Genomic DNA, 12,000 nt, shown 5'->3' with positions numbered 1-12,000 from the left:
AGCCTTTACCTATGTCAATATGTTATATGCAGTGCTCTGGGACCCCCAGCCCTTGTCCATTTTTCTGAATGATGGCTCTTGAGATCTCCTGATTGGGCGCTTAGACAGAAGAGAGCGCTTAGTGCAATGAATAAGGGCACTGTACATGACTATGCCACTTCCTAGGCACTTCTGGGAACTACTGCGCATGGTCTAGCATGTGTGACCCGAGATCTCACATATACACTGTAACACAATGGGAGAGTATTGTGCAAACATTGCCAACATTACTGCTTGGACCTTGGACCATAGTCATAGATAGCTGTGAGACTACAAAGAAGTGTTCACCATGGTGAGAGGAAGTAAGGTCTATAGTTAAAACTAGCCTCTGCCCACGACTTCGTCTGCGAGTTGTTGGCGTCGATGATCCACCTATATTCAGCAAATTGCCTGCTCCGGCATTTCGACAGCTCTCAAGCTATCCTGCTGCTGAACTTGTTCCTCACACCGTGCCGGTGATTGTTCTGGCATGTCAGCAGCTTGCTGGGATGCCATATAATGAGCGTGTTGTTGGTGTTGATGATCTGCCTGCTCCGGCGTTTCAACAGCTGTGAAGCTGGCCTGCCGTTGAACTTGCTCCTCGCATCGTGCCCATGATTGTTCCGGCATCTCAGCAGCTTGCTGGGAAGCCATATAATGAGCGTGTTGTTGGCGCTGATGATCTGCATAATGAGTGTGTTGTTGGCACAGATGATACACATGCTCCGGCGTTTTGGCAGCTTTCAAGCTGGACTGCCGCTGAACTTTTTTCTTGCAATGTGCCTGTGATTGTTCCGGCATCTCAGCACCTCGCTGGAACATCATATAATGAGCGTGTTGTTTGTGTTGATGATCCACCTGCTCCGGCGTTTTGGCACCTGTCAAGCTGGCCTACCGCTGAACTCGTTCCTCATGCTGTGCAAGTGATAGTTCCGGCAAAACAGCACTGGAGTCCTGGGTTTGAATCCTGCTAGGAACAACATCTGCAAGGAGTTTGTATGTTCTCCCCGTGTTTGCGTAGATTTCCTCCCATTCTACAAAGACATACGGATAGGAAAAAAAAAAAAAAGAAAAGTATACATTGTGATCCCTATATAGGGCTCACAATCTACATTAAAAAAAACAAGTGACCTTTACAGGAGGGAATTTAGAATTTTATTGTGACTTTTGGGGGGGTTAATGGTCACAAGACCTTCTTAACAGTCCACGTGAACAATCTGAGACTGTATAGAACTTGCTATTTCTTAGGCCATTTTCACGGATGTCTCAGTAGACTCAGGTCTTTGAAGGATCCATGAAAACTGATTTACCCTTGGTTGTACATTTCACGGGTTACCCTCAGCTGTACATTACATACCCCTGTTGTGTGAGTGCAGCATTACACAGACTGTGTATGTATGGGAACTTTTCTCCATGAAGGTGCATAGGGAAATGAAGAGTTTTTTGGCAGCGGATCTTGACGCGGAATCCGCCTCAAAGTCCGCTGCCAAAAACGGCTCCCATTGACTTCATTGGGAGCCGCTCGCTTCTTTTTTTCCACTAGCTAGTAGCGGAAAAAAGAATCGGCATGCCCTATCTTACCGCGAATTCCGCGGCACGAGACTCCCTCCCCATTAGGCCCATTCATTCGGGTCTAATCTGGAGCGGAATGATGGTGCACTAGCCGAGACTGAATGTTCACACGCGGAATCCATTTTCCGCCACGTGAACATACCCTAAAAGAATGAAATTTTACTAGATTAACATTCTGATCTCATATGAAAACGGGTAAACACGATGACCTATAATTCAGGACCGAACCTTCCATGAACATGTAATGTGACAGTTTTCTATCCTCTCACCATCTTATACCGGAACACAAATCCTTATCACGTGATATATCTATACATTGTCCCTGTGATATCGGGTTAAGATATCAAAGCGTCCCCTATGTAATAAATGGCTATACGTTTCACAGATCTGGAATAATATCCGTGTTGTTTTTGTCACCAGGCGAGCTCTCCGTTGATGAAGTCCAGGACCCGTTCCTTGTCAGCATCCATATTATCACAGACCCTGGAGAATCGCAGTCTCTCCAAGGAGCCATTGACAAAATCCTAGCCTGGATCCATCCCGACCTGCAGTTGTTCCGCGTCTCTGAAAGAAGGGCTTCCAAGAAAAAGAAGCAGAAACAAAGTTTTACCTCTCAGCCGGCGCTGGCGGTCATCTTGTTCTTGCAAGAGGAATATGGGGAAGATCAGATCTTACATGTTCATGAGTGCCTCCAAAAACCTCCTTGGCAGTTCCATCACACGGAGCGTGTACACGGTAAATTCCTCCCTTATATGCCGTGCAACCAAGACTTTTTTACTTTGGCGAATGGAACTCCACTCTGGGCCATCCGGCAGGTGCATTATGGGAAGGAAATCATCCGCTTTACTATATATTGCAGTTACGAGAACTTTACGGACATGATGAAAATGTATGAACTCATACTGAAAAAATCTGTGTGGAAGAAAAAAGCCGATTTTTGTGTATTTCCAATTTACTCCAATATGGACATAGATATAGAGTTTTCTTTAAAGAGACTTCTTAAGGGTCAGACTCCCGTGCCCCTAGACTCCTCTTTACTGGAGTTTAGAGTGAAAGATTTCGGACAGCTCGTTCCTCTCTTACCCAACCAGTGCAGTCCCATCAGCGAAGGCCGATGGCAGACGGAAGACCATGATGGCAACAAGATACTCTTACAGGTTAGTGGGGTCATGGTGCTGGCTTAGAGTCCATCTATCAAAGTCTCTATAGTAGGGGTGCTCACACTTTGTCAGCATGTGATCTACTTTATAATATGACCAAGTCGAAAGATTTACTACCCACTTCTTGTGGGCGGGGCTGGGTTGGGCCTGTGGGTGGGGCGGGGCATGTCTGTGGGTAGGGACGGACATGTGGGCGGAGCGTGAGAGCAGGAGACAGCGGCATTCTGTGGCCGCCCAGGGATCCCCACTGTCTGCTTGTTCACAGCGCAGGCTGAGAGTTATCTCTGGACACTGGCAGGCTGGGGTTGCAGCAGCCCCGCCTGCCAGTGTCCGTACAGTAGATGACTCTCAGCCTGCGCTGTGAACAAGCAGCACCCCGCCTCCCTCCATCCCTAAGAGCGGGGAACGCGTCATCCCCAGGAGCTGCTGCTGCCTGGCCTGCAAGTGTCCGGAGTGCTTGTTCACAGTGCAGGCTGAGAGTCGACTCTCAGCCTGCACTGTGAACAAGCAGACACCGGGGATCCCTGCATCCCGCGATCGACCCATACGTCCATTGTGATCGACTGGTAGATCGCGATCGACGTATTGGGCACCCCTGCTCTATAGGATTTAGAACTATCTATAACTAAATCTATGTCTTGTCATATTGTATTGACATGTACCAGATAAAGGTATTTTTGGCCATGTTGTATATAGTATATACAGTACATCAATCGGCCATAAAATTAAAATCTCTGACAAGTGTATTTATATTTTCATAACTCAATACGGACTTGCAACTGAGAGTCAGATGAGTTTGTGTAATTCTGTTATGTCTATTACATGGTCCTAACAATCAGATTAGTCCTCCCTCTGATCCCTTTCACCCCTACAGTCTGTGCAGGGTCTTTGGAAAGTAAATCTTGCTTACCAGCCACTTTATAAAAATACGATAGTTCCACCTGCTGAAAATATTATTCGGAAACTAGGTTAACCATTGAACACATTTATAGGAGACCTGGTATAAAGATTACCCTCCGGGTTCTGAGGATTTCTAGAATGTGCTAAATATATTGACAGCCCACTGCCTGGAAAAAGAAGGATTTTTCCTAGTAAGCGTGTAAGTCATATCCTGTAAGTGAGCGGGTTTTGTAAGGTTTTATAGACTGCTAAAGGATATATCCACCCAAATCCTAAAATTGTAGTTTTGTGGAGCTGGGGGGAGACTTTGTACCTTGTGGGGCCTGCTTACAGAATTACACAATTCGGCTGAGATGACGATGTCTGCTGCGGCACCGTAACCGACTAGCTGTACTGCAGGCCAGGTGATGTCGTGCAAGTAAAACACTGATGGATTATGGGCTAGATCTCCATACTGCTTGCACTGAACATCGAAAATGGACAACTGGTAATGAGGAAAAGCCTATAGGTAACCAATGTGAAAACTCTGACAGCCCCGGCCTGGTGTGAGGCTACAGTGCCACAGCAGATATCATTATTAAAAATACCAAGGAGCCATTGGTTCACAAACAGAAACAATTGGGAGCTAAAACAGATTTTTAGGAAACCTTATATAGATTCCCACACAGTATAATGCTCTCCCCAGTGGCCCCGCACACACAGTATAATGCTCTCCACAGTGGCCCCACACACAGTATAACTCTCTCCCCAGTGGCCCCACACACACAGTATAACTCTCTCCCCAGTGGCCCCGCACACACAGTATAACTCTCTCCCCAGTGGCCCCGCACACACAGTATAACTCTCTCCCCAGTGGCCCCGCACACACAGTATAACTCTCTCCCCAGTGGACCCACACACGGTATAATGCTCTCCCCAGTGGCCCCGCACACACAGTATAATGCTCTCCCCAGTGGCCCCGCACACACAGTATAATGCTCTCCCCAGTGGCCCCGCACACACAGTATAATGCTCTCCCCAGTGGCCCCGCACACACAGTATAATGCTCTCCCCAGTGGCCCCGCACACACAGTATAATGCTCTCCCCAGTGGCCCCGCACACACAGTATAATGCTCTCCCCAGTGGCCGCGCACACATAGTATAATTCTCTCCCCAGTGGACCCACACACAGTATAATGCTCTCCCCAGTGGACCCACACACACAGTATAACTCTCTTCCCAGTGGCCCTGCACACACAGTATAATGCTTTCCCCAGTGGCCCCACACACACAGTATAATACTCTCCCCAGTGGCCCCGCACACACAGTATAATGTTTTCTCCTATGGTTTCTTCCCCCTCACCCAGTGTAATGTTCTCCCTAATGACCCCATACATACTATAATGGTATCCAGTGGAATCCCTACAGTATAATGCTATCCCTAGCCCCTCTGCAGATACAATGCTAAATGTAGTATACATTATATATTCTGCAATCCCCAGTGGCCAGTATATCATGGCCCTCCCCATCCTCTGCAAGTGCCCGACTCTATAGTTGGAGGTGTCACAGATTGTCTTCCCCGTTCTGAGGGAGTCAGATTGGGGGGGGGGGGGGGGGTAAGTATAGCAATGCCGCAGTTGGGGGTCAGTAATCAGCAGTGTTGTCAATCAGAGCCGCAAAGCAAATTCCCGAAAAACACTTTTTCAGGTCATTTGCATAATAACAAAAGCCCAAATTTCTCTACAACAGATTTGTGATCCACAATGAGAAAAGCGTATTGGAAACCGTCCAGGCATCCCTACAAGGGACTGCCAATAGCTTCATGTTCATTTTCCTACTGACAAGTTCTCTTTAAAGAGATAAGTGAACCAAAAAACTGGAATCCAGCACCGAAAAAATATATGTAATGAAAATGAACCTTTAAACTTCATATTAAAAACATATGAAACGCTTAAGCAGAGTCCACTGAGCGCTCCTCATATGACATAGATAGATCGAGATATTACATATATTTTTTCGGTGATGGATTCCAGTTTTTTGGTTAACTTATCTCTTTCACCCCTGTGGTCCGAGGGGCTCTTCCAGGCATCCACTTACACAGTTCTCAGCAGAATCTCTATGTCAGGAGGCATGTTTTTGGTTATTTTTGCATTCTCTTTAAAGAAAGTGACATCATTCTGACGCCATCCTACCATTAGATAGTCCAATAGGTGCACCATTTCCTTAAAGGGATCCTATCATTCGATACCCTTTTTTTCTAACATGTAGGAATAGCCATAAGAAAGGCTACTCTTCTCCTACCTTTAGATGTCTTCTCCACGCCTCTGTTTGGTAGAAATCCCGGTTTTCTTCAGTATGCAAATGAGTTCTCTCGCAGCACTGAGGGTGTCCCCAATGCTGCAAGAGAACTCTCCAGGGACACCTCTATCTTCCTCTGGAACGTCCTCTCCCTGTGTCTTCTTCTGTCCTGGGTTTCAATCTTTTAGGCTTGCGCAGTCGGCTCTGCCATCGGGCCTCAGGCAGAGCCAACTGCGCATGCCAACGGTCACAAGAAAATGGCCGCTTACACCAGCTTTCTTATGGCTGTGGGTATGCGCAGACGGCATATGAGGCTGCTGTATCCTGTCTTGGGCTCTAATTCTTAGATTTTACATGACTTAGGGAGCGTTGACACTACCGTCGGTGTCCAACAGCTAGTGTCCGTGCAAAATCTTGCATGGACATTAGCATCGGATACTAGCTGTGTTTGTTACATTTTGCATTGATTGAAATGGACATCGGGTGCGTTTTTACAGTCAGTGCCTGTCCTTAACTGTCCGTTCACAAAGATGTCCGATTTTTCAAGCGGACAGCAAAACCCGATATGTAGAACATCTTTGTGAACGGACAGTTAAGGACACCCACGGACAGTAAAAGAACATACCCGTTCATTTAAATCAATGCAAAATGTCACAAACACAGCTAATGTCCGTGCAAGATTTTGCGTGGACGTTAGAATCGGACACTAGCTGTCGGACACTGATGGTAGTGTGAACGCTCCCTTACAGATATACCATACCTCCCAACTTTTGAAGAACTGAAAGAGGGACAAAATGTGCGGTGCGCGTAGCGCGCCGTGGCAAATTTAGCCCCACCCACTTTTGTGTTGACTCCGCCCACTCGTTAATTTTTAATGTGCCCGCACACAGTATAATCCTCCTACAGTCATCCGTAAATTATATGTCCCCCTTCTATCTCTCCCCCAGTTTCATATACACCCTTCATCTGCCCCCAGTTTCATGTCCCTCTTCCATCTCTGCCCCCAGATTCATGTCCCTCCATCTCTGCCCCCAGATTCATGTCCTCTCCATCTCTGCCCCTAGATTCATGTCCTCTCCATCTCTGCCCCCAGATTCATGTCCCCACATCTCTGCCCCCAGATTCATGTCCCCACATCTCTGCCCCCAGATTCATGTCCCTCCATCTCTGCCCCCAGATTCATGTCCCCCATCTCTGCCCCCAGATTCATGTCCCCACATCTCTGCCCGCAGATTCATGTCCCCACATCTCTGCCCCCAGATTCATGTCCCCACATCTCTGCCCCCAGATTCATGTCCCCACATCTCTGCCCCCAGATTCATGTCCCCACATCTCTGCCCCCAGATTCATGTCCCTCCATCTCTGCCCCCAGTTTCATGTCCACTCCATCTCTGCCCCCAGATTCATGTCCCTCCATCTCTGCCCACAGTGTCATGCCGTCCTCTCCTTCATCTGTCCCCAGATTCACGTTCCACCTCCACATTAAACTTACCTTCTCCTCCGCTCCCTCGCCGCTCTCTGCCCGCCTCTCTCCCTGACACAAGCGTCTACAAGCCAGGAGCCGGCGGCAGCGGCGAAGCGAGGAGCTGACACAGGTCAGCTCCTCGCTTCAGCCGCATGTGTCAGCGAGAGAGAGACGCAGCGGCGAAGCGAGCAGCTTCAGCCGCATGTGTCAGGGAGAGAGGCGGGCAGCGGCGAAGCGAGGAGCTGACCTGTGTCAGCTCCTTGCTTCAGCCGTGTATGTGTTCAACTCAGATCGGCGTCCTCTGGACGCCGATCTGAGTTGAAATCGGGACATACCTCCCTCCAACCGGGACCGCGGGACATGTCACCCAAATCGTGACTGTCCCGCGGAAATCGGGACGGTTGGGAGGTATGGATATACAATGAGGACAGAGTACATAGATGGCCTATTATAACCGCTCTGATTTTGATGCACAGCTCCACCTGCTGAGAAATAGGTGCAATGACACCCTGCAAATAGAGTGAAGCTTATTTATCATGTATTTGGTATCCTCTTAGTGCATAGACTACATTGTGTGTACGATGGGACTTTTGTTTAATTTTTTTTGTATGTTTTTGACTAGTCATAATAATAATTTTTTATTATTATTTATTTATTTATTTATTTATTTATTTATAAGCATGGTTCTGGAGTTTATCTTCTGAATCTGATCGATGGCTCTACTTTTCCACAATGTGGCTCCTGCTCCTTTTGGTCCCCATAACACATCTTATAATGGATCCCCACTGTACCATGACCACCTTTTTAAAAGGGTTTTCCAAGCCAAAATTTTATTTTTAATTATGCAACGGGAGGTGAAAAAAAAAAACCAACCACATACCTCCCAGTACAGTCCATTCCTGCAGTTCCAATGTTTTCTTCCAGCAGAAGTCCTCGCCATGTGTGACCACTGAGGCCAGTCAGCGGCCTAAAGGAAGGGACCCTTCCTGTGACGTCCTCGGGTCCCTTCCTTAGGTTGCTGATTGGCCTCAACGGTCACATGACAGAAGGGACCTCGGGCGCCACAGCCGTTGAGGACTTCCACAAGAGAAGACAACTGAGCTGTAAGACCGAACCGCACTGGGAGGACACCAAAACACTGGGACAGGGAAGTATGTGGTTTTCTGAAATGTACTACATGTACACCCGCTAGTTAATGTCTGGATATTGTTGTCACCCCAGTTATCATTTATTACCATTTGGTACATCCCATCCCAAATGTGTGACCGAAAAACAATAATCCTCGCCAGCATGGAAATAGAGGATAATAATGGAAGTGGTATGAGATAGGATGGAAACAGCGAGCATGTGACCAGTCCTTTATACCAGAAATCTCACAATAATTGCAGCTTATAAATTGAGTGAATTTGCTTTATCGCCGATCGGCACGCTTTATGAGCAAGTTGTCTGTATAGAATGAATGACTAAAAAATGTATTCTCTTCTTGTAGCAGGTTCATCGCTTGACCCGGAAGTCCATTTGGAAACATCAAAGGTATTTATCCAGAAACTCAACTGGGACGACGCCATTTATAAGTATGATTCCTCGCAATCATAGAAGCAAATATGACAAAAACCCGACGCACCTGAGCAACGGAAGACTCCTAGGGCTGAAAACCTCTGATCAGAACCTGCCTAAAGACCCGGCTGACATTACCCTGAGTCCTAAGGGCATCCCGCAGTGGTTTCAGAGAAGCAAGTCCTTGGTGTGTCTTCCAACCATGAACTCTTTCCCGTCGTGCGAGTCTTTCCCTTTCAGCGAGCCGCCTCGTTCTTCTCAGCAGGATCCTCACTCCTCTGTATGGAGGAGCAGCCCAAGAATAAACATCGATGATCTGGAAGGAGCACAAGAGACCGACGTGGACACGGGAATGAAACTTTCCAGCTCTGACCTTTCCGTTGTGTCGGCTTATTCACCCCTCGATGGACTCTCTAGTGACTTAGAAGCTTCCCTCCCTTCACCCGGAGACTCTAATCCTGAGAAGTCGTCTTCAAGGAATAAGCTCTGTGAGCTTTCATGTCAGTCATTCACTTCTGTGTCTGAAAGATCTTCCAGTTCTTTGGTATCTTCAGTGTTTCCTTGCGGTTCAGGCTGTAATTCCATGACAGAATCCCAGAAGGATATCGAAAGCCAATACCAAAATAACAATGAGGTCACCGAGCATCCAGCAGAGGCCGAGACCTTCGAAGAGGAAGAATTTTATATCTGATCTTTGGCTTATGTGTATTTCTTATAACATGTCACATTATAGGATAAGACAAATGCCGTGAAGACTTGGCTTTTTTCCTTGTGTGTTTTATATAGTTCAGAGACTTGCAGTTGACTATTTAGTAGGTCACGGGGAACCTGATGCCAGGGCTAGGGCCCCTAAAGCGCGAGTATGACCTTATGCTGGTGGGGTTTAGCGTTCCTTACTTGGCAGTCTCTGTTCTGCTCGGTATTTGAGTGCAACTTTAATTTTGCCGTAAATGAGCCCCAGATGTATTTATGGCTGCTTTGGGCACATGTTTATTGTGCTGTCGAAGCCGAAGAGTGCACATGTTTCTTCTCATATGCAATATAACAATGTGTACTGTCCTTGACATCAACAACACAATGCAGTCATGTCTGGAGCTACCAGAGAACATGGAGGACCACTTATCCCTGGTAAAGTTACATTTATTACACTCAGCAATTGAGAACAGTGACAGGTTTTGGATTCTAAACCCCAGCAGCATAGGGATATCTTGGTCGTTTAGGGGACCCAAACCTGGCAACAGGCTCCCTTTTCAAGGGGGTAGTCCGTTCTAGACAATCCCTATTTGTTAGACAGGTCCCTGCTAGAATCTCCTGTGATCAGCTGACCTAATAAGTGTTTAGTTTCCCTGCAGCGCCATCACAGGGGAAACTAAGCATTACACGGTGTCCATTGAAATCAATGGCTTTTCTGTGTTATACAGGACAGGACAGGTGCTCTAGTACAAGCTACACTCCTTGTCTGTACTCTGCCAAGAGATGAGAGTGCAGAACATGGGATCTCCTGTAATAATTCAGAATTGTATAACAGAGTACATGAAAATGGGGTTTCTTTAAAGGGAATCTACCACACCAAAATCTTTTAAACCATGTATATGCTGTTTATAGTTTTTTTCTCCTATCAGTATGTCTTTGGAGTATGGGAGGAAACCTGCGCAAACATGGGGAGAACATACAAACTCCTTGCAAATGTTGTCCTTGGCAGGATTCGAACCCAGGACTCCAGCACTACAAGGCTACAGTGCTGCCATATTTTTTATAGTATATTGGTATAGTGAACATACCTTTTATGAGCTGTTCGGTGTACTCAGGGCAGTGACAGATCTGCTGTAGAAGCCATTTTCTTTTGAGATTATCTCTGAGTGGCTCCCTAAGGGCCAGTTCACACGGGGGCAGGTGGGGCGGATTTTGGCACTGGGAGTGACACGGGGAGCTGCGTCACTCTCGGGTCAAAACCCGTCTGTCACGACCGTCGCAGCTTCCCCCTCCTGAGTTGGCTCAAATGAATGGGCCGACACAGGAGGTTGCTGCCGCCTGAAGAAAGGGCAGCTCGCCTCATTTTTCCAAGGCAACATGCTGATAGCAGAAAAAAGAACGCTAGTGGTCTCCATAGACCACCATTGTATGGAGGCGGATTTTGAGGTGAAATCCGCTGTCAAAATCCGCCTCCTTGCCCCCGTGTGAACTAGCCCTAAAGCAGGAAGGCTTATATATCTAAAGAACGATGATATGCAGCAACAAAGAATGGTGCTCCGACAGGTGTGACCTCGCCCTGAGTGCACCAAACAGCTTATTTGCATATGGAATAAAAATGGAATTTCTCAACAGCAAGTGTGCACTTACCTGAAAGAAATGTTCAGTATGTCACTAACTGGTTGTACAGCATACAAGTGGTTTAGGAGCAATGGTCCCTTTAAGAGAGTTGTACCTTGAGCATAACTTACACACAAGATGGTGAATAGCTATTGTATCAGTGGGGTCTGATGGCCGAGACCTCACCAATTACGGGAGTGGAGAATCTGAGTTCCCCCATTCAATACATATTCCTGCTCCATTGATCTGTATGGGACTGCTGGAGAAAAACCTAATCCAGTACTCGGCCATCATTGGAAGTCCCATAGATGTGACCAGAACAGCAGCGCCTGGGCGACATCCGCTTCTCTTAGATAGGAGAGGATTTGGGACCCCTGCTGGCGGCTTCAGCCAAAAAACAATCAGATATTTCTTCCTTTATTAACTGTATAGGGAGGAGGTTGTGTTTTTTGTACAGCCCCTTTATCCTTTGGTGAAACTTTCACATGATATTAGAGAATTGCTTCTATAGTAATCTCATAATAACATCTTATTATTAGAATCACTCCCTATATTTTCCATTGTGACCCCATAATAACTGAATTGCCTGAAACTTTCAGATTCTTTCCTCTTTCTCAGAAGAACCGATTGTTATCCACAGACTACAGACTTCCATCATCCGAATTTATATGCGATCTGTAACCCGCCGGTCACTTTCATTTACTCTGCCTGTTATTATTGGGTTACCCCATGCAAAGATC

The 12,000-nt window shown here is 46.8% G+C and overlaps 1 protein-coding gene across 3 annotated transcripts in view; it reads left to right on the top strand.

Annotated features, from left to right (window-relative positions):
• Positions 1-9,644, top strand: part of FAM124A (family with sequence similarity 124 member A) — a 58,057-nt gene extending 48,413 nt beyond the window's left edge. For all 3 annotated transcript variants that reach the window (XM_075262959.1, XM_075262960.1, XM_075262958.1), the window contains 2 exons: positions 2,011-2,747; positions 8,883-9,644. In XM_075262959.1, coding sequence (XP_075119060.1) covers positions 2,011-2,747; positions 8,883-9,641 — 1,496 coding nt within the window. In that variant the 3' untranslated portion in view covers positions 9,642-9,644. The remainder of the gene's footprint in view (positions 1-2,010; positions 2,748-8,882) is intronic.
• The last annotated feature ends 2,356 nt before the right edge of the window (positions 9,645-12,000 follow it).

Source organism: Leptodactylus fuscus, chromosome 2 (assembly GCF_031893055.1).
Source record: "Leptodactylus fuscus isolate aLepFus1 chromosome 2, aLepFus1.hap2, whole genome shotgun sequence".
In the NCBI taxonomy this organism is placed as follows: domain Eukaryota; kingdom Metazoa; phylum Chordata; class Amphibia; order Anura; family Leptodactylidae; genus Leptodactylus; species Leptodactylus fuscus.
This window is presented reverse-complemented; position numbering and strand designations above follow the sequence as displayed.